Raw genomic sequence first — 23,663 nt, forward strand, 5'->3', positions numbered from 1 at the left:
AAGCAGGACTCCACAAGTTCTGGCCTAAACAGATGGAAGAATGACTTGCTTTTTATTGAAACAGGGAAGACTGTGAGAACAGGATTATTTTTAATGGGGGAGATGAAAGGAGGGATTATCAGGATCTTAGTTTTAGACATGCTGAGTTTGAAATGGGCTTTGACACTAAATGATCAGACAGAGGTCCAGGAATGGAGATATAGTTTGGAATCACCAACATACAAATAATACAGAAAATATATAAATATTTATTTATATAAGTAAATACAGAAAATATATATACAGGGTCCAAGACCTGTAAATAATATAAATAATACAGAAAACCTAGAGATAGTGGAGATTACTAAGAGTGAGAATAGATATTAAAGAGAATATGTCCAAGGACTAGAAGAAAAGGAACCCACACAGAAATAGAAAGTTCAGATGTATGCAGAATAAGGATATAGTATTCTGGATGTAAGAAAAAGGAGACTTTAGAGGATGGTCAGCTATGTAATGCTGCTAATATGTCCAAGAAGTAACCTCTGATTTAGTCAAGGAGAAGGTCATTGATGACTTTCATAGTATAAAGTAAAAACTCAGTTTTCTACCAATGTAGGGAAAACTCAGTTCTGTCCTACTGTGTGTTTCTTCCCTGAGTCTTCTCTGCTACTCACGTAACACATTTCACTTCTGCTCACCAGATGTGTCGAGGTTTTCCCCCACACCACCAAGGAATTTTTAGACACCAGCTTTCAGCTCAATTCTGACCCATCTACCCAGAGACAGCATGATTCCATAGGATAAGGGCTCCATCCCACAAGCCTGCCCTCCCTTCCCATACACACTTCTGACACCAGTCACAAGCCCTGACCAACCAGCTGTTGATTAGAGGTTCCAGTGAACCTCTTCTTGAACTTCAGATACCATTCCCAAGTCCAAGATGTTACCTATACTTCTGACCAACTAGCTATAAATCAGAGGTTCCTTTGACCCCCTTCTCAGGTTTAATTAATCTGCTAGAACAGCTCACAGAATTCAGGGAAACACTTGCCTATATTTACCTGTTTTTTAAGGGATATGATAGAGGATATAGGTGAACATGTAGATGGAGGAGACATATAGGACAAGGTATGTGGGAAGAGGCATGGAGCTTGCAATGACCTCTCCAGGTATGGCACTCTCCCAGCAGCTCCACATGTGCATTAACCCGGAAGCCCTCTGAGCTCCATACTTCTGTGATTTCATGGCAGCCTCAGCACACAGGCATGATCAGTCATTAACTCCATTTTCAGCCCTTCTCCTTTCTCAAGATAGTGAGCGCAGGGTTGAAAATTTCAGGCTTCTAACGGTGACTTCCCCATGACAAGCCCTCATTCAGGAGGCCTCCAGAGTTGCCTCATTACAACAAAAGATACTCTTATCACGCAGAAAACCACAAAGGTTTCAGGAGCTCTGTGTCAGGAACCAGGGTCCAAGACCAATATTAGAACAAGAGATGATTCTAGTGTTCTTGTCACGTAGGAAAGTTCAAGGGTTTTAGGAGCTCTCTGCCAGCAACAGGGAGAGAGACCTTTATGTATTTCTATTATCTCACAGACAGGAATAGTTTTAATGGATCAAAGATTGAGAGAAGTCTGATTGGAGGGGTTCAAGTGGCAGATGAGAAATGGGAGAAAAAAATTATGAATAACTCTTTTAAGCAGGTTTGTTGTAAAGGGCAAGAGCAAGATGACATGGCAATGGGCCAGGAGGCACTGGCCAGCCTGCTGACAGTCACATGCTGTGAGTGTGAGCGTCAGCTGTGTATACAGTCAAGGACCACAGATGACCTTGCCTTTGGTAAACATATAGATTTTTGAAATGTTTGTCATTGATGTATTGTGCTAAAAAGAGAAAGATTAATCAAGTCAGTCTCAATGTACAAATATTCTTCCCTTTTTCACTTCTGACTTTACTCCAGTAGTTTCCTCTAGATTTTTCTTTGGAAGCTAGTTTTTATGAGTCATGTACATTTTAATTAGTTGTTTATATGCCTGCCTCCCATTCTAGCCCGACTTTCTTGAGAAGGACCATGTTTTATTTTTCTTTACATATCCATTTCTGGCACATGGCAGATACTCTGTAAGTGCTTTCTGACTGTTAAGCTCCATGTTGGCATGTGATGTGTCTGAATGGAAAGGTCAGTGTCTTCCTAAAGCCTGCTGTTCATTTTTGAATGGAGATTCCATTTGGTCGTTTTGTTTTCTATAGAGTTCCTATGGAGCAGGCAGAGTGAGGACGGGTTCTCTGCAGCTCAGCAGCACATCTGCTGGGAATTCATCTTTGAAAAGGACAAAGCGAAAAGCACCTTCCCCGCCCTCGAAAACAGTCCCGCTGCAAAGCGATGAGAACAGTCATGTGACTGGTAATGTTAATTTTTCCATTAACATTACATTTGTGCTGTGTTTTCTATGTGCATTACATTTGTGCTATGTTATGAATCATGCCTTTTTATTAAATAATACTAGTACCTAAACTTACCTTTTAATTGATTTTAACAGTAATACTTAGATAGTCCCTGATTATTTTCACCACCTTTGAAAAATCTGCAACCTAACAAAATGTAAAACTGTACAGCGCCATGATCCTAAAATGAGCATATTATAATTTATGAGTCTATTAAGAAAGATACTGTCTTTCCAGGATTGACTACATGTAGGATTGGGAATCTAACCAGATTTAGCTATATCAGAGCTAGACAAGTAAAGTGGTTTCTAATGAGGTTAGGGCTATCTCTTTCTGAATTATATAAATGTCACTAAGTTAAGCTAGTAAGGAATTGTTTCACTGGTGAATGTGATTTTCCTACTTATAAGTTATGTCTCTTCTGTCCTCTAGCCACGCAGTCAGTCCCTGCAGTTCTTAGCAACAGTGGTGTAGAAGTGAGCTCTTCTGAGGGCCTGTCCAGCCCAGGTATGACAGTTCTGTTCCTCATCTTGTAACCTCTGAGAAAGAGCTTCCAGTAGAGTTGGGGGATGAAGTTAGAAGCTATACTTGTAATGCTCTGTACATGAAGGAGATACAGATTCTTTGACTCCATTTCCCACCTGGGAGCAGCTTCCCTGGTAGCTCTGTTGGTAGAGTCTGCCCGCAATGCACCAGATATGGGTTCAATCTCTGGTCAGGAAGATCCCCTGGAGAAGGAAATGGCAACTCACTCCAGTAATCTTGCCTGGAAAATTCCATGGACAGAGGAGCCTGGTGGCTACAGTTCATGGAGTCACAAAGAGCCGGACACGACCGAGTGGCTAACACCCACATTATATAGTATGAAATGAAAAATATTCCCCTCCTAAGCTCAGAGCATGAAATACAGCAATCAGAATTTTAATTCTGTGATGGTACCCTGAGTACTTGTCCTTTAGGTCTCCTGCTTTTCCTTATGCAATGTCAGGTTGCCATTTATTAACCTTCTCCCCCAGAGGAACAACACATCTTAGTTAGGAATGTACCTTGGTGTGTTCAGAAGAAAACGTATATGAAGGTATAAAGTATCATTCTTTATGCAGCTGTCATAGGTGTGAATTCATAGTGTCCTAATCTAATGGTAAAAATTTACTGTGAAATATTTATTGTTATATGGTTTCATTTTGGATTCTCTCCAAATAAGTAAAATTCTAGTAAAAAAAAAAAAAAAAAAAAATTCAGCCTAATACTGTTTCCTAGTATTTTAAATAATAGCTAATTAGTAGCTATTATAGGTATCATAAAATTTCTTATTCCTTAGACTTAGTTAGATATAAATGAATATGATAAAAAATAGAATATTACTATGTCAGTACTTTAACATGGAGATAATTTGATAGGTATAAAAATTGCTTAATATAACTACTTAATTTTTATAGTTCATGTTCACAAATACAGAAAAACTCAGAGGCACCCAAGTGCTCCTGAATCATTAATCCTTAGGTGATACTTAGGAATTTAAGATTTTGACATAGAATTCTTTCCTCTGTGATTAAAAACACTATCATTAGGTAACTAGTAATGATTTTTCTCAAGTCTTACCCAGAGTAATATCAATAACACCATTCTGTTTCACATTGAAATTTATTAAATAATATCAAACTATATAAATGAGAGGATTTCTGAAGTATTAGAGAAAAGTGGGTGCTCTTTGAACTCTGCTTCATAACTCTTTCTCCTTCTGTTCCTTCCCCCCCAACCCTCATTTATCTCTTCTTATTTAATGCATGGCTAATTGTGAGGCGACAAATATAATTTCTTCCAAAATGCTTCTCGGTCTCTGCTTTGCTTAATTCTGTTTTCTAAGTGCCATCACCACAGATTTTACTTCTTTGGCAGACGCCTCCCTCGGCCCTGGGAATGAACAGCGCGCTGTGTCCCAGCTGCCGGCCGGAGCCCCTGTCTCGGGGTGCCCTGGGACGCCTGAGGCTGCCGCCACATCTCTGCCTTGTAAGTTACCTGGCCTTTCCTCAGTCTCTAAAAATGAAAGAGAAAACAACTCATGTAACAACCACAATAGTGTCTGATACAATGAGCATTTTTCTGAATAAATGAATTTTTTTTAAAGTTCACAAGAATAGATTTAGTCTAATACAATTCTGTTTTAGCAAAGGGTAGTGTCTGTTAAACAATTTTGCTCTTTTGACCATTTCCAGGAAAAATATACAAGATGTCCCAAAAGGCTTAGTGAAATTTTAAGCTTTAATAACATAAGATGCTACAAACTAAGTTTATTTGAATTTCTTTTACACAATTGAATTTTGTGAATTTTAAATATTTTAAATTTTATTTTTGCTTCAATTCTGTAACCTTTAGAAGGATTGAAAAAACTATTAATATATTCAAATTATAGAAAGCTAAGTAAATGTAAAAGAAATTTCAATAATTACACTTTCAAATGATATTTTTGTAAATTTTTTTTTAAAACACACTTTGGAAGTTGTTGTATCTTCAAACTACACTAAAGGTTTGGATATCTGTTCTTTGAAAGTGAATTGTCTTCCCTTAGAATGTATGAAGCTGAAATATGATAGTTGCGATATAACATCTGTGAAAAGTATTCATTGTTCACAGCCCCCACTTCATTTTGTTATAGTTGTTGTAGTTCTAAAATTTGGTCATTTGACCATAGTATAAGTCTATTAATACATTCAAAACAAACTTGATTTAATATTTTTTAAAGCTTGGGAAAATCTGCACTAATCAAATAACAAAGTGTGAAAGTGCTCTTGGATGATTAGAATTTTTTTTAAAAGATCACAGCCTTTTCTAAGACTTTTAATGACAGGAATGCATTTATTTAAGAAAGCCTACATAATGCTTGGGCTTCCCAGGTAGCAAAATGGTAAAGAATCTGCCTACCAATGTAGGAGACGCAGGGTTCAATCCCTGGGTCGGGAAGATCCCCTGGAGTAGCAAATGGCAACTCACTCCAGTACTCTTGCCTGGAGAATTCTATGACAGAGAAGCCTGGTGGGCTACAGTTCATGGGCTCACAAAAAATCAGACACAATGGAGCATGCACACATATAATGCTTATAACTACTAAGTATAAAACCCCAGAAAAATGATTTGAAAAGACTTTTGAAACATGTGGCTCATTCTTCATACTTTAGGACCAGTTTCTCAGTGAGGACCTCGTGCTTAAAATTGTGTATCTATATAAAATACTTGTGATTGTAAAGAGAGAAATAGGGAGAAAGATCAATAATTTGCTAAATGTTACCTCAGTTAATATAATTTCAAAAGAGCTTAACATATATCAAGGAGCCATCTATAAAACACACTTGCATCTAAACCATAATGGCCATTAAGTTTTCCTGGATACATTTTTTAAATTATGTAAATATGCTCTTACTACATAGATGTCATATCTATATAGTTACTTTAAAGGCCTAATATTGTACATTGGCATCAAAATATTTCATGTCATGATAAAGATTGTATATATAAGTATGTGCATATATTTATGTATATAAGTTTACTTAAAGTCAAATTATTTATTTTTTCTTAGTAATATACTTTTTAATTTATAACAAAAACATTGTTAAAATCCCCCGTATTTATTAAAAAATCACAAATGGCATACTAGTCTGTCTATATGCTTAAAGATAAATACATTTTAAGTATTTCAAATATTCTTAAAATATATTAAACTTTTTGTTAAATTTTGTAGATGTGCAGATCACTACAATTCAATGCTATACTACTTTTTTTCCTCCCTCAATTGGGGCAAAATTAAACTTTGTTCAGCTGCTATTGTGTAGGTGGAGGTACTGAATTATATCAAATAAGCAGAGATCCAAAACCTCATTCGTTGGTCTAAATATGCTCTCAGAACTAGTGTGGACACTAACCACTTAGGATGGCTCCTTGTCTTTTACCCTGTTGGCCATTTGTTGTTAGAACTAAGATATAATAATAAAACCATTTTATGCAATAAAATATTAACCACAGCTATTGAAAAGAATCACACACACACACATGTATTGATATGGGACAGCCTTTAAGATACAGTTGAGTGGAGAAAGAAAAGTTGAAAACATCAGATACAGGATGGTTCCATTTATATTAAATAAACCAACAAGAAAAAGAGAGAGAAGGAAATGTATGTATATCTGCTTAAAAGGTATATGCTCATTATACTTTGATAATATAGAGAAAAGAAGACTTAATGGAAGTTGCCTCTGAGAATCAAACTCAATAGGAATTAAAATTAATTTTCATAGCATAATGCTTATTGTATTATTATCTTAAAAATTATATTAAGCATCTAAGTAAGTGGCTTTTAACCTTGGTTACACACTAGAATCACCCAAAGAATCTTAAAAATTCTTGGTCCTGTCCTTCAGAGATTCCAATTTAACAGATGTACAGTAGAGGTGAGCATCAGTATTTTTAAAGGATGCTCAGACAGTTCTCAATCATAGTACTGATAACTACTGAATCAAACTTTGTAATTACACTTGTAGACTATCTAAATATTTGTGTTCTTTTTGTTTACATTTAATGCTATTGGATCAAGGTAAAAGTCATTTAAATTGAAAGACACATTCTTAAATGAAATATATAACTTGAAGTTTATAAGCTTAAATAACCTTTTTTCTACCACAAAGAAAACCTAGAGCGATAGCGTATTATTTTTAGAAATGCATGTCTGAGATAATCTGATTATACATTAACATAATTATTCACCATTAGACAAGTATTTTATTATTAGCTTTGAATCAGAATTTACAAGAGTCCAACTATTATTTTAAAAATTCCTTCCTTGCCAGAATTGCATAGGATGAATGAGACAAATTAATATTTAGGATTATATCTTCATTTCTTTGTAGCTGGAATAAGCTCTGATTATAGCCTTGAAGAGATAGATGAAAAGGAAGAACTGAGTGAAATGCCTAAAGATGAGGCTGAAAATACTTCTCTGAAGTCACAAGACATTCCTACTGTATCTACTGATATAATAAATACACTGAAAAATGATCCTGACTCAGCCCCTGGCAGTGCTACTGGAGAGTCCTCACAAAACTCCAAAGAAAAACAAGGAACTAGAAACACAGATGAACAGTAAGTAGTCTGTATGCCAGAAGTGGTGGTGGTGCTTTGTTTAATTGATAGTAGTCTTCTGAAATACAGAAATGATATTTTAAACACAAGTGAAGTCATTTCTTTAGTTTATACTTTATCCCTTTTACCATCATTAAAAAGATGTTGTTCATCTATTTACATGTGATTGGTTTTAAATAAAATCAAATCCAATGGTTTTTGTGTCCCTGTGGCAGATAAACCGTAACATGTAGTTATTTTATATGAATATTATTAGCATTTTTGTTTATGTTGTGTTTGTTTTGCCTGTTATCTATTTGGCCTAAATGAAATATTTAATCTCAATTTTCACCAAATACTCCTAAAGAACTTTTAGTGACTACTTTATAAAGCAATTCTGCATATTAGAATATGATGTTAAGCCACTAATCATTTTTACAGTCAATTTTGTGAAGCAGAGAATGCACTTTCCCCTTGGTTCTAGAAAGTTATAATAAAGTTACACTTACATTCTGTTAGAAATACCACACTATGAATAAAGATGAAATCAAGAATGTAAAATAAACCATTTTATCAAAGTTTTACTATAATTTGCATGAGATTGTCTCCAAATGAAACTCCTCTATCATTAAAAAAAAAAAAACAAAAAAAACCCAGTGAAGTTAATTCACATTCTGACTTGCCACAAGGTGACCTTGCCAGATGTAAGGGAAATGTTTATGAAAGTAAATTTCATTTAGCTCCTTTATCTTTAAAAGATAATAATTGATAATAACAGAAAGATACTCTCTTGGGGAAACTGTCCATCTTACCAAGCTTCTAAGATCTTGCTTTGTTACAGGGCCACATATGAAAGCTAATGTTTTCATTAGCACCATTTCCTCTTAGCTGTATTTTTTCTTTGCTATTAAATATCCAGTATTTGGCAGAAAAAAATTATTATTCCAGTCTGTCTTTGGAAATTATTGCCTGTTTTACTGTTGTGTGAGTGTGTGTTTGAATAGTATCACATATAATATACAATATCATTTTTACAGAAGGCCACACATTATGGTATGTAATTCAAGCGACAAAGAGAGGGTAGTTGACAGTGTAAGAAACCTGAAGTCACTGGACCCAAACCAAGAGAAAGGTGAGTTCCATAAGCACAAATAACTAACACTTTCATAGCACGTACTATGTGCCAAGGACCTTTCTTAAACACTTTATGTTAGCTCATTTAATCTTATATATTAACTCATTTATGGGCATTGTTACTTTAGTCCCACTTTACAGATGATTGATCCACAAAGATATTACATAACTCACCTGAGGTCCCACAGTAAGTGGTAGACCTCAGATTTGAACTCAGGAAGTATGTGTTCAATATGTGTTGATTCCAAAATTTGGTCTCACTACCATGTGTTATGATGTTGTTGTTAAATCTTAGAGGTTATCTAACTTAGTTCTGAATCTTACCCATGTATACTCTGTGCATACTTATGATCTACTTCTCCTTTTTCCTTCTACTGATTCCCTAACTCAAGCCTGTTTTATTTCATAGTCAAGTTGATATACCTTGGGTAAAACTTGTCTGCCTGATATTTCAGGCTCAAGCCATCTAATCATGTAATAAAGTTTACCAGTATTTCCCACTTCTCCCCCCATACCTCCAAATCAAGGTAGTTTATTCTTTCTCATGATGTATATATTTCACTCAGTTCTATCATTAGGCCTATGGTTCTTTTATTATTATCTTTGTCTGAAAAATAATCTTTACCCATTCAACTATTATCCAAATCCTGCCACTTCACTTATTCTGTTGCTTGACTGCTGGAAGCCATGTAGTTCTGTGTCTTGACTACTTGACTAGATTGGACAGTCTTCAATCAGAGGAATTATATCTGATACTCTGCTTGAATTCCTTATGGAACCTAGCAGAATACTGAGATAACAGTTAAAATATATAGTTAGGATTGAATTTCAGAAAAATGATACCATACAAATCAGAAATGCAGTGAATACACAATGGTATTTTAAGGGAATATGAAAGAAATGGGCTTATTCTGAAGTCCAATCTATTATGTTAGTACAAAAAACTAGGTTAAGATCCATAGAAAACATATATATATATGCTGCTGCTGCTAAGTCACATCAGTTGTGTCCGACTCTCTGCGACCCCATAGATGGCAGCCCACCAGGCTCCGGTCCCTGGGATTCTCCAGGCAAGAATACTGGAGTGGGTTGTCATTTCCTTCTCCAGTGCATGAAAGTGAAAAGTGAAAGTGAAGTCGTTCAGTCGTGTTCGACTCTTTGCGACCCCATGGACTGCAGCCCACCAGGCTCCTCCGTCCATGGGATTTCCCAGGCAAGAGTACTGGAGTGGGTTGCCATTGCCTTCTCCGGAATATATAGATATGTATATAAATCCAATAGGTATTGGATTATCCCAATGTCACAAACAAGATAGATGTATATAGATATGTCATTTTATATATGTGGTATGTGTTGGTTAATTTGAATATGAATGATTCATTTTCCTTATGGTCAATAACCTCCTGAGATACAAGTGTACAACTTATATACTTGTATATAATTTTCCCTTTTTTTCTTCCTGACACAGCTTTTTAACAACATATATTATGATGGCAATAGCATTTCTATTGAGAAGATGTGATTTAAAAGCTGTTTACTGTTTAAAATCATAGTAAAATTAAATCATTTTTGCAAAGATCTGGGTATCATATTAGTATTAGGGTCCCAAGCATATTTCTGCAATATACTTATTTTGGTTTGCACTTGATTTACAATGACCACTGTCAACTCTGGGTGGTTTTTAAAATAATTTGTTATCCTTAGAACTAATTTTATTCTGCTATTCTCCTTTTTTCTTTAAACCTAAACAGTACACTTATCTAAATGATCCTTTCATCAGGTGGTTAATGTTCGTGTCAGTTTTGAGTAGGGGAAAGTATAGTATAGTACAAAATATACCTTCTCCCTCTACTGGCCATTCTTGAAAAATAGCCTGTCTATTCATTGACATTTTGTTTGCCTTATCAGCATATATACAGCAGGATGGACAAGCTAATGAATTCAGTAGTGATTCTAGGTTTCCAGGCCTGACAATCACTGAAATTTTTGAAATTTTGGTGAGAAATTCAGTAGATAATGGTAAAGTAATTATAACCCACAGAAAATGTGAAGAAGTTCTAAAACCAATAAATTAGGATTATAGGGAATTTCATTTAAAATATATTTTTATAATGACTTACCTTCTTTTAGAAAGTGTTTCCTTTCTGTAACTGGGATATATCTATATTCAGTGGAAAATGAGAAATAAGCAAGAGAAAAGGAAATACATTTAGGCTCCTTTTTTCATTTTTCACAGAGGATCCATTTTATATTTTAGACAGTGAACTTTATCTTATAGGTGAAAGTGAGTGATTATAAAACTATAGAGAAATACTTGACATTTTTTCACAATTTGATTTCCAAGGCCCACATTTCACTTGTGTTGTGCAAACTGTCATATCTGAAAGGAGAGGCCACAGAGGATTTTGAAGAAGAGGGCTAGCTGGTGATTTGGAAGAAATGATTCTTCATGGTGCATGACTAGAGGAGCACAGTATATGTAAATCACTTGGCTCAGTACAAGACACATGGTGCACATTCATAAGCCTCTGTTTCCTTCTAGATGCCTCATTCCAACTCTTTGCCATCATGTTGTTGGCTGGCAACTCTTGCCTTGTTAACCTAGACACTGGCAAATGATTTTTGTTTTCAGGAGGTCTGAATTAAAATGAAGAGGAAAGTAGTGTTGGGAGAGGGAAGTTTGTTTTCTCTACCTGGATTCTGACACAAGAAAAATTATCTTTTCTCACAGAGAAAAAAATAAAAACCCACCTGGTTGTTTTCAGTGTAGTTGAAACCACCCATATTGTGACCGAAAACAAAATCCTCTAAAATTATTTAGCAAGGACACCTAATTAGTAAGACAATGAACTTAGGTTGTTTTTCTTTCAGCTCTTAAAGGTAAGGTTTTGTGGTCTGTCATAAAACTGATAACGTTAAAAGGGAAGCAATCCTAACAAACGCTAAGTATGAAATATAAATATACTAGGGATTATAGAAAAGACAGAATCAGAATGGAAAAAACAGAACAAAAACATTTTTTTTTAATTTGTCAGTGTCTTTTTGTCATTCTTAACAATGACTGAGATATGGTCTTTACTTAAAATCATAGCTATCTTCTATGAGTACTTGTTTTGGGTAATACAGTATCCTAATAAACATGTTACATAAGTGATATATAATACATAGTTTTGTTTTTGACATCTGAGGCTCAAATGGGGTGAGTAACATGATGTGACCTATACAGATTGTAATTAGTCAACTTGGATTCCTGACTCAGGTCTCTATGATCCCAAAGTCCATGCCACTTTCTCTGTATGCCATTACCTGTATAATTACTGTATAACTGGTGAGCTGAATATTTATCTGTAGAATTCAAATCAACCTGTTCACTTTGGGGGAGGGTGGGTACTGAAAACTTGCACTTTTCTATTTTTTTCATATACTTTATATTTTTTCTCTCAGTAGATCAACATGAAATAATTGTCATTCCAACAAACACAGAAAATATGAAAAATGGAGTGAGAACAGAAATCAATGTAGCAGATGTTGCCCAAAATAACAATGTGGACACAGAAGTTGACAGACTATCAAATTATCAGGCATATAAAACTGATACTGCTAGACATTACAAAGAAAATCATCTTACTGTTTCATCAGCACCAGATCAAAACCTGATTCAACCCAGTGCAGAAAAGACAAAAATGCAAGATGCAGCAATTCAGACAATCCCTTCCTGTGACAGTTTTGATGGGGATCAGCAAGATCAGAATTTGTCTGACGTCAAAGTTGATGAAAGTGTGCAAACTTCAAGTAACAACAAATCAACTCAACGCTCATCTTTAAGCCCACAAGAGTCTATAGATATCTCAGGAGAATTCAGGAGTCAGAGCCCCCTTGTTGTACATACCGAAGAGCAATTCACCATAAAAGATCCAACTTGTGCACATGGTAGTGACAATCTTTTGTCTCCTATAGACGGAACTGATAAAAATTCAACAGCTTCTTATGTAAAGAATTATCCATTTTACAGACAAGATTATAATCCCAAACCAAAACCTTCAAATGAAATTACAAGAGAGTACATACCCAAAATTGGGATGACTACTTATAAAATAGTGCCTCCCCGATCCCTAGAAATATCAAAAGATTGGGAATCGGAAACCATAGGGTATAAAAGTGATCAGGAGATATACACTTTAGGGAAAAGGGACACTTATGAGAATGTGAAAGAAACTACAATCCAAACAGAAGATCTTGTCATTTCTGAAAGCCCAAAGGAGTCACAAGCAGACCTGAAATCAAAGCCTACCCTGAGAACAGAGCATCAGATGCAAAGTGACGAGAGCTTTACCCGCAGCAGAGTGGTGAATCCTCTGAAACCTCCCAGAATGATGAGTGACACTGGCACAGCTCCTTTTGCGCCAAAATTGGAAGATATAAACAATATTTTGGAATCAAAATTTAAATCGCGGGTTTCAAATCCCCACTCCAAACCAAGTGCTTTTTTCTTGCAGATGCAAAAAAGAGTTTCAGATCACTATGTGTCATCTGCAGCCGCCAAGAGTGTTCATGCTGCCTCTAATCCTACTCCAAAGGAATTAATAAAGAAAGAGGTGGAAAGGGATACAATACCTCCTCCAGAGCCAGCTCTTTCTCCCTTAAGTAAAACTATTCAATCTTTTCCACAGCCACACGTTCAAAACACTGATGATGACAGCAACCAGAAGCCTACTGAAACCTTTCCTCCTCCTGTGGCCTCTCCGCCGCCTCCTCCCCCTACCCCCGTGGCCTCTCCCCCTTCTCCCGTGGCCTCTCCACTCCCCACTCCTCCCGTGACCTCTCCCCTCCCCCCTCCCCCCGTGGCCTCTCCCCTCCCCCCTCCTCCCGTGACCTCTCCCCTCTCCCCTCCTCCCGTGGCCTCTTCCCCTCCTCCCGTGGCCTCTCCCCTCCCCACTCCTCCCGTGGCCTCTCCCCTCCCCACTCCTCCCGTGGCCTCTCCCCTTCCCCCCCTTCCCGTGGCCTCTCCCCTTCCCCCTCTTCCCTTGGCCTCTCTCCCTCCTCCTGTGGCCTCCAAACCTGTTCCTCTTCCCAAGAGTCAGTTAGCAACACTAAATCTGAAAACTCTGAAAACTTTTGGTGCCCCACGACCATACTCCAGCTCTGCTCCTTCACCGTTTGCCCTCGCTGTGGTGAAACGGTCACAGTCTTTCAGCAAAAGCCCTGCAGAGTCATGCAGTGAGGAGGTCAAGGGTGCCTCTGCCGGAACTCCAACTGATGCAGAGAAAGGGAAGATCCCTTCTGTAAATACATTTGGGAACATGCCACAACTAGGTGTGAGTGATGAGGTAAATGTGACCTTTTCTAAAATAGGGGATTCTTATACAACATGACTTAAGTGGGTTTAACAACCATGTGTGTTACTTAATTCATAATCTACAATGAAGATGCTGTAGGGAGGAAAAATGAGTAGTAATACATAGAATCTGATTATTTACTCTCAGTCATTATAATTCATATAATTTAATCAGATATTACTATAAGGTCATTATATAATCACCTCCTTAGCACATATTTAAAGTTTCCTTGCTCATACATTTGTATAGTGTACTATAGTTCTGACTAGTTTTCTGTATTTTGCTTTTCTCAAGTTGAAAACTTTTCTGGATGTTCTCGTTTATTTTATTTTCTTCAGTTCTCCATAATAGCAAAATAAATTGTTTTAATTATATAAAAGCATAAGCAGTATCAAAGACTAGATAAAATAAACATATCTCAGCTCTGCACTTTCTATCATATACACTCAACCAAATACTGTTATATATAATTTAAATTAAAATCAGTTTAAATATGTGATTTTCGAAATTTCCCATTTTGTTAATTCAGTGTCAACTTTCCAGTTATATGTATGTTGACCAAAATATCACTTAACCACCATCTAACCTTAGTGATGTACAAAAAGGAGAATTTGTTGACTTCATGTTGGATCAACTAAATGATATAATTTGCTAGATTCAAGTAGTAGAGTCAGAGGATGCAATTCACAGTATGAATTATGATAATCCCCATGCAATTTAAAAAAAATACATTGTGTACTTTTTCTGATAGTGTTTAAAGAATACTTTCATATTTGTATGACAGTTCCAGAAGTATTTTTATGCTATTTTTTCAAACACTCCCAGAGTAACAGAACATTAACCATGTTGCCAAGTAAAGATTTTTCCATAATTTAAAGCAATATTTACCTTGAAAAATATTTCTTTATATTTTTCATTTATGTTTATTACTTTGATATCATATCAGGAAGAGATATATGATCTAGAGATTAATTCTTTACTTGGGAGCAAAGCATGTGTTTTTTTTCTTGGAATGGAATACCATTTCTAAACAACAGAAGCTTGATTTAGATAATACAGTTTCCGAGCCACTGCCTGAGTTCTGTTTAACTCATCTTTTATAAAGATATTTATTTGGCAGTTTGAAAAAGACATTTTTAAGATTGTTTGAATACAGTTGCCAGTGAAATCAGTTACTAAATATTCCTTTCTAAGAAGTTTAATTAAAATTTTGATTCTTAAATTTCTAATATTTATTTTCAGTCTCATGGGAAAAATAAAACAAAGGGCATCACTTTGTCCCAGTGACTTCCAGAAAGATAAAATAAGCTGTTACATAGTCATTAATACTCCTTCATTAGATGTGTTAGGTTCAACCAGTATGAAATTGCCAATATATGTCCATTTGTACCATCAAAAATAACTTCATAATACTAATATATTGGAACTATGAAAATGGGTTTGTTTTTGGTTTTTTAAGTCTGTGGATTTTTATTATTACTTTGTCTCTTCTAACCAACTCTATTGGAGAAATCATTATTTCATTTACCCAAGGACAGTAAAATTACCACTGCATTTGTGAAACAAAGAGACATATCATTTTTCTTCCTTAGCCTCCTGAGTTCAAAATGAGGGAAAGTAAGGCCCTTATCTTCCAGCTGAGCCTGACATCAGAGATAACTCAGTGGATGAGGAAACAGTTTAAAACACCAGTGTAGCAAATGGGGGTTCTTAAAGAGCTATTTGATGATGAAAGTGTTTTGAACATTGGCCCATTCTTCACCTAGTATTCATATAACTTTCACATTTATTTTTATAGGAAAATAACTCTGCACATAATGAACAGAATCCTCAAATACCATCTCCAACTGACTGCCGGTCGTTCACTCTTAAGAGACAAAGTTCTTCGACATTCCAAAGCTCTGACCCAGAACAGATCCGACAGAGTTTGCTGACTGCAATTCGTTCTGGAGAGGCTGCTGCCAAATTGAAAAGGGTAAGTTTTCTTTATCAGATGGGTGACACTGGGTTTATTTTCAACACTGTCAAACTAATACTTAGGGGAAATTGTTTTCTGGCTTTTAAATCTGAATAGGGAAGATGCCAGAAGTTCCTCCTTTATGTCAGGGTCATTTTTGAAGTATAAGCTGAGAGAGCCCAGAGTGTTACACATCCTTAAAACTATGTCAGGTCTATTTTCCAAAACATGGGCCAGGTGCAGAAAGCAAATTTTGCTCATTATTATATAACTATATATAGAAAGTGCCCTGGACTCTTATTTAAGAAACTGTGTTAGCACAGCAAGAAAGAGTCTTTTGGAAAGAAAATCCCTCCTTTACTCCAGAAAAGCTGCGCTATTGTAAGAGCCTGCAAGTTTTCAGCCCTGGCTCCTATAGTAATCAGTTACTACCATACTGATTGGCTGGTTAAGGGGGAGGAGTTTTACAGGCTAAACTAAAAAAAATGTAGGGGAAATCTAGGGAATTTAGATGAGACCTAATGCAGAAATTCAAGTTTTAATAATGCACTGCCAGAGTCTAGCTTCTACTGACATGTGAGAGAGCAAGGTGATTCACTCTGTTCTCAGGTAAACACCAGAAAGCATCACAGGGAGTTTTTACAGATGAGTTTCCTCTTTGTCACCCTCATCCTCTGAAACAGGATGTAGTGAAGCCTTCAGCCTGGCATCATGACTTGGACTTCCCAGAGGCTGCAGTCTCCCTAAATGTCTTTCTTGTTCTTCCCTTAGTCATCTTGGTTGCAAGTTCCTCAACACCAAGACAAGAAAAGTACTCATTATTTCACTGACTCCCTAGGCATTTCATTTTGTGAAGTGCTTTTCTAATCATTTTAGAAGCTATTTAGAGAAGAGTAAGAGACTTGTTGAGCAAATCACTGAACTCAACAAAAATGAAATTTGCGAAGGAACAGGAATGCTGCAAAGATAGAAAAAGGGGGGAGGCATTCGTGTCAGTCAGCTTCCTAGTGGGTTTCAGTGGAGCCCTGAGTGACTGCCATTTGCCCAGAGGACTTAGCATTCCCATCGGGGCACACATGGCGAGAAGGCAAAATATCGTGTGCTGTCAGGAGTGGAGGATACACAAAGGAATAATTCAGGGGGGTAGGTCTGAATTTCGTAGATTATTTGTAGAATTTGAGTTTAGGTCCCAGGCAGCAAACAACAGCAGCAAAAAAGGAATATTGAAATTGGTATTTCATAGGTCATGACATTTATACTTTTGGGGGGAAATATGTTCCTGTAAATTATACATTCTCATTCATGAAAATAATTCTATTTTCTAATCCTATTTCTACTCTTGTAAATTAAGGATAGAGTTTCAAAGTTCTCAATTCAGTAAATTTGATAAGCATTTTTTAAAAACAGAAAAATACCAAACACTGTACTAGATACTGAGGATACAAAACTGAGTCAAATGAAGCCTCTGCCTTCTGGGTGTTCAGAGCCAGGGACTGACAACAGTGGTTCCTCAGGCTCACGGCAGAACAGAAAATAACTGCAGTATCTTTGTGTTAAGTCAGTGGATGTGCTATTAATAATCAGTTTCAATGAACTAATTGCAAAAAATAGTGCATTAAGTTGGAAATGCCTTTTAGGCCAACAAAATCATACAGGCAGGCAGCTGTATACTTGGTGTGTTATGGGCCCTGATTTGGCAGTCTCTTCACAGATAAAGCTCTCATTGCTTCCAGAACGAGCTGGATGTGAATCAACACAGAAAGCAGGCCCTAAATGATGATCCTATAATTGTATCCTATTTATTACTCATTACTTTAGGTTCTATTGAATCTAAATTTTATCTCTTTCAGTAGGAGGTTTTGATAGCTCTGACTCTACAGTGCCAGCTCCTAAATTCTGTTTAATGAAAATCCCTTACTTAATCCTTTTTCTTCCTCTAAAGACAGACACGGGGTCTAGTGGAGTTTATGATATCTATCTGCCATGATTAACATCTTCACTTCTAGTTATATATGCTAAAAATGTGTTTCTATGTGCCAAGACTCAAGAATATTGTTTGTAATAGCTCCAAATACATATAACCTTAATATCCAAAAATGGTAGAATAAATAGTGGTATATTTAAAGTATGGACTATCAAATGGCAATAAATTGGATAAGATATACTAAAGATAACAATGTAGATAGAGACATAAATAAAAGATATGTGTAAAGTTGATGGCATGAAAAACTAAATTATATAGTGATACATGCATAGGTGGCAATTATTCCTAAAAGTTGGGAAGTAATTACAAAAATCACAATAGGGTTACTTCCAAAGGGGAAGAAAAAGGGTTGTTAGAAGTTTATTGGAGCAAGACTGGAACACAATTTAAGAGGGAACCAAAAAAATTAGTAATCAGGATAAATACTGTATTTTCTTTTTTTCAAGATAAATATATCTTAATGCAGTATTTTTAAATATAAAAATTAATGCAGAAATCCATGATAAAGTCAAAATTTTAAATAAAAACAAGATCAGGAGGGAGCTGGAGGTATTCTTTCTCTTGACCTGGGTGGTGAGCTACATATATGTCTGTTTTCATTGCGCTGTTCAATGCACATCTCTGTACACGTATTATATTTCAAAAAATTGCAGAAGGTGGTAGAGATAGACACAAGGCTCTAATTTCTTACGCTTTTTTCCTTTCTTACGCTAATTTCTTTCTTATGCTTAAGTCCCATATTTCTGTGCTGTTCTGAACATTTCTCTTGGTTTGTTTTAAATTCTAACATTTCTTTTATAGAACAACAGTTATGGTGCCAAACAAAATCTCCAGTGATTTTGACAGTGGGTTTAGACTGTTCATCAGAAAGTTGGCTCTGTGTGCGCCTGTATTTTGGCACCAAATGTTCACTTTAATTCCAGGTACCAACCTGCCTTATGGTCTTGTTCATACTTGAGCAATTAACCTTCATTATATAGTTGGTTCACATTAGAACAATTATCCAGTTGATAGCTCTAGTGTAAATGTAGTCATGAATTTTCATGTTTCTGAAGGCTTTTTTTTTTCCTATACCTTACCCCTATCTCAACCTGCATATAATCATGGTGATTTGTCTTGTCTTCATATAAAGCATTACTACATCCAGCACAGTATTTTATAAAATGTGTTTGATGTTAAGACATATATATGTGTTTTTGTGCTCAGTTGCTCAGTCGTGTTGGATTCTTTGTGACCCTATGAACTGTAGCCTGCCAGACTCCTCTGTCCATGGGATTTCCCAGGCAAGAATACAAGAATGGGTTGCCATTTCCTACTCCCAGAAGCTTTACAGTGCAGCCAAAAAAAAAAAGACTACACAGAATTTGTGTGAAAGAACCATAGCTTATTTGCTCCTTGTTGGTAGACATTTAACTGGATTCTAGTTTTTTACCCTATAAATGATGTTACAATGAGCATCTTTACTTGTAGATATTTAAAACCATCTGTATCTTTTTTAAATGCTTAAACCAAAGTTTCTTTTACTTTACAAAGAATGTGAGAACTGCAGTTTTGGCAAGAATTACAAAAATAACCCCTCACACACAGATTTTTCAGCCCAAGACCGCATAGCAAAAAGTCATTACCTGTCTGTTGGCTGTACCTGGAAAGTAATCCCACATGAGTACTGAAAAGGATGCAGACAAGTGATCTTCCTCTGGTGGCAACTTTTTTTCCTTAGCTGTTCTGTTTCAGGTGGATGGTGGTCAACCATTCTACTCCCTCCTGGGTTCCTAAGGTAGTCAAGAAAATTGATTCGTTTGGATTACTTATCTTTGTTTAGTAAAAGGCAAGAAATGAAGCACCGGGAAACCAAAGCCAGCTAAATTTGCCAATTTTATTCTCCTTGCCACTCACTTACTCTGTTGCTAGGCAGAATCTGGCCTTTTGTACTTCAGTTCTCTGCTTGGGAGAAGAGGATAATGTTTGGTAAGGAAGCTAAGCTAGTCAAATTATAATCAAGAGATAAATCATTTTTCTTAAAATATTGTTATATTTTACATGGAATATTTTAAAATACTATACCTGCTTACTATGTAGAATCCAGATAATTTTCTTCTACATTCTTATAAATAATGTCGGAATTTCAAGCTATTTAGGAAATTTTGTTTTAGTGTTTTTTATTTACTTACAGCTTGTAAATAGGAAACTCTGCCATAGAATTTTGGAACTTAGGAATGTATTTGCAGTTTTGGCAAAACAGTCACAGGTTTGACATTTTTAGCCCTTCAAATGAAGGCATTTTTAAAAACCAAAGCTATTTTTTCTTATAAATAAGGGGTACCTGGGAGAGAGTAACTTCAAGTTAATATCATCAATATGAAAATTACAGAATTCATTGCTCTGTGGGATTCACTATGTTTTTCTACATTCTCCAAGGTACTTTGAGGGAACCAGAATTAATCTAGCTAAAAATGCGCTTTAACAGCTTGGCCTGCAGTCTGTTTATGCTCTTGTCCTTTGAGTTGATTTGGTAATTTTGTAAAGACTAAGATGTGTTAATGGATTATTTAACTTGTTTGTTGTGGAAATAACTAATTTTTAATTTCATGGTAGAATGAACATTTATTCTGGATTATTTGAAATTTATTGAATAACATTAAATGTTAGTATTTACAATTAAGCAGAAATTGAAATGTTGGTAATTGATGAAAATTCAAAATTAGACAGCTGTCCAGTTTTACATTGATGGCTGCAAAGTGTGTTTCTTTCTCTTAGGTTACAGTTCAACCAAATACAATATATGTGAATGGAAAATCAAGACTCAGCCGTTCTATGTCCCTTGATGCCCCGGGTAACTGTTAAATGTTGCCCTGCCATGCCGCACTTCACCACCTTTACTGCACAGAACAACTTCATACTGATGGAGAATGTTAGCAAATGTATATTCAGATATACACTAATATATTATCTATTAAAGCATAAGAATTTGTGCTGTGACTTTTAATGCCAAAAGAAGAATTACCAGAATTTATAATTTATAATAATAAGTTTGGCCTTTTTTGCCTTAAGAACTGAATATGCTGCTTTAGAACTTTAAGACAAGGTGTTGATAACTCATTTTTTCAAATGAGAAATAGTCACTTTTTGTTGATTTCACTTATTTTTCACTTATTAATACATTACCTACAATGGTGACTTAGACAAATGGATAAATTAGGATTCATAGACTTATTTATGTGACACCTAAATAGCTAGGCAAACATAGATCTGACATTTGCTGCCTCAATGTTAGTTTAATTGGAAATGTTTTTAAGTTATATTAAAGCCTGTTTGTGCTGAAAGTTTGATCTAGAAAACTAATGATATCAATAAGTATATTCAGTTCAACAGTTAATTTCAATGATGAATCACTTAGTGTGCAGGTCTTATCTTGCACATTGTTTATGTAATTACAAAATCAGTGTCAAGTTTATGGAAAAGCTCATAGTATTTTAATATTTTATTAACATGGACACTTACGTTTTTTCATCTTTAGAACTTAAATTGCTCAAGAAGAATTTTAAATATTTTCTGTATATAATTATAACATTATTGTCACACAGATTTTACACATTTTATGTGCCAGAAGCCTTAAAAATCTTCCTGTGAAAATGTTGATATATTGTGACAGTTATTTCAAATTCGATATGTAGAGAAGAATAGGGGTTAGTTTATGTCCATATTGGAAAACTTTAAAGATTACTTGGAGGTTTCAGAAATCCTGGTTTTAATTAAAGTGATAAAGTCATTATGTAGTTCAGAAGCTAATATTCTAAATAATATATATTTACATTAAAGCTAAAATTGTTAAGCAAAACAATGCCTAACTTGTTGGCTTATAACGATTCTGGGGTCTGGAGCTTGTTGATGTCCTGGTTCCTACCTGAAGAGTTTAATTGCTTGCTTATTCTAAATGCCTTGTCAAACAAACTGATATTATGTTAGTTACTGGGATATCTGCCTCTTTGGAAAATATGTTGATTTTTCCCCTGTTTAATAAAAGCAAGTTACATATTTGGGATGCTTTTTTAAATGTAGTGTGTGTCAATCAGATATTTCTACACTTCACCTGATTTCATCTCCACCAGCCAGTAAACATTATACTGAGACCGTACATTTATCAGGGCTCTCTAGTATACATAAGCCCACATGTTCAAATCCAAAAACCACTACCACCACCATAACTAGTGTATATAAGCCCACACATTCTAACTTCAAAATGCATAACATGCTTGGCAGAGTTTCTGACACAGTGAAAGTACACATTAAGTTAAATACTGCTGCTATTACCTTGAATCAGACTTGAAGAGACCTACATATATGGAAACCTGTTACATCATTATAAACCAATAGGGAAAGGAGTGACTTTTTTGAAAAATTGTGTTTGATTATCCTCTTGGAAAACAATAAATTTGGATTTGTACCTCAAACTATGAACAAATATATTTGAGTTAAAGTTTTGAGATTAAGATTTTAAAACTTAAATGAATATATTCAACATTTTTCAGACCTCAGAATAGGAAAATTATTTAAATAAGACAAAGGCACAGTCATAAGAGAGATACATTTATAAATATTAAAATGTATATGTACATTAAGTACTATAAAAGTGAAAAAATAACCCACAAAGTGTTTATTGTATAGAAGGATTAATTTATAAAAATGTAAAAATCTCTAAGATTCATGAAACTACTACCCAGTAGAAATACGCACATGCTGAAAACAAAGGTATTTCTTACAAGAGGAAATCTGAAAGGCTAATAAACATATGGAAAAAATACTCTGCACTAATAATCAAGGAAACACAAGTTACAAACCAAAGGAAGTGTACCACATTACACCCAAAATGTAAGTTTCAAAATAGCAAGTATTGTCAAGGACAATGAAGTAATAAAGACTTTTTTTTAACTGTTGGTGGCAAAGTAAACTGGCACAACCATCAAATGTGCAATATTTAATAAAATTAAAGATCTCTTGCCATGTTACCTTAAGGAAGTACTTATGTGTGTGCTTGGGTGCATGCCAAGTTGCTCAGTCATGTCCGATTCTTTGCAACCCTATGGACTGCAGCCCACCAGGCTCCTCTGTCCATGGGATTCTCCAGGCAAGAATATTGGAGTAGGTTGCCACACCCTCCTCCAGGGGATCTTCCCAACCTAGGGATCGAACCCGCATCTCTTATGTCTCCTGCATTGACACACAGGTTCTTTAACACTAGCTCCATCTAAGAAGTGCTATGTGTGTGCTTGAGACATAAAAATGTTCATGGCAGCCTTAGGCATAAGCAGCAGAAATGAGTTCTAACTGGCAGTCAACACTGATAATCTACATACAGTAGATTTCTATACAACAGTCAAAATGAATAGTTGTTATGCATATCAACATGGATACATCTCAAAAATAATGAGGAAGAAAAGTTGTGGAACAATACTTGTTTTATGAAGCCAGTTATATAAAATAAAAAAAATGCAAAGTGATACTATGTATTATGGCTATAAATACAGAAAAAATAGAATACATGTTTGCTAGTGGGAATCAAGCAATGAAGACTGGATTGGGGAAATTTATAGGAAGAATCAATTGCATTTATAGTCATTTCTTTTACAAACTGGTTTGAAAACAAGTTTTACTCCAGATTTTAGCATACTTGAAATAGTTTGTAATTAGGATATTTTTTAAAGATCACACAGGACTT

At 35.4% G+C, this 23,663-nt stretch overlaps 1 protein-coding gene across 5 annotated transcripts in view; it reads left to right on the top strand.

Annotated features, from left to right (window-relative positions):
- The window catches only part of COBLL1 (cordon-bleu WH2 repeat protein like 1), a 164,923-nt gene extending 142,936 nt beyond the window's left edge, over positions 1-21,987 (top strand). For 3 of the 5 annotated variants that reach the window (XM_061135175.1, XM_061135179.1, XM_061135177.1), the window contains 8 exons: positions 2,233-2,386; positions 2,860-2,934; positions 4,327-4,437; positions 7,326-7,557; positions 8,574-8,668; positions 12,115-13,997; positions 15,805-15,981; positions 20,705-21,987. In XM_061135175.1, coding sequence (XP_060991158.1) covers positions 2,233-2,386; positions 2,860-2,934; positions 4,327-4,437; positions 7,326-7,557; positions 8,574-8,668; positions 12,115-13,997; positions 15,805-15,981; positions 20,705-20,791 — 2,814 coding nt within the window. In that variant the 3' untranslated portion in view covers positions 20,792-21,987. The remainder of the gene's footprint in view (positions 1-2,232; positions 2,387-2,859; positions 2,935-4,326; positions 4,438-7,325; positions 7,558-8,573; positions 8,669-12,114; positions 13,998-15,804; positions 15,982-20,704) is intronic. The other 2 variants (XM_061135176.1, XM_061135178.1) reach the window with 2 other exon arrangements.
- The last annotated feature ends 1,676 nt before the right edge of the window (positions 21,988-23,663 follow it).

Source organism: Dama dama, chromosome 33, assembly GCF_033118175.1.
Source record: "Dama dama isolate Ldn47 chromosome 33, ASM3311817v1, whole genome shotgun sequence".
In the NCBI taxonomy this organism is placed as follows: domain Eukaryota; kingdom Metazoa; phylum Chordata; class Mammalia; order Artiodactyla; family Cervidae; genus Dama; species Dama dama.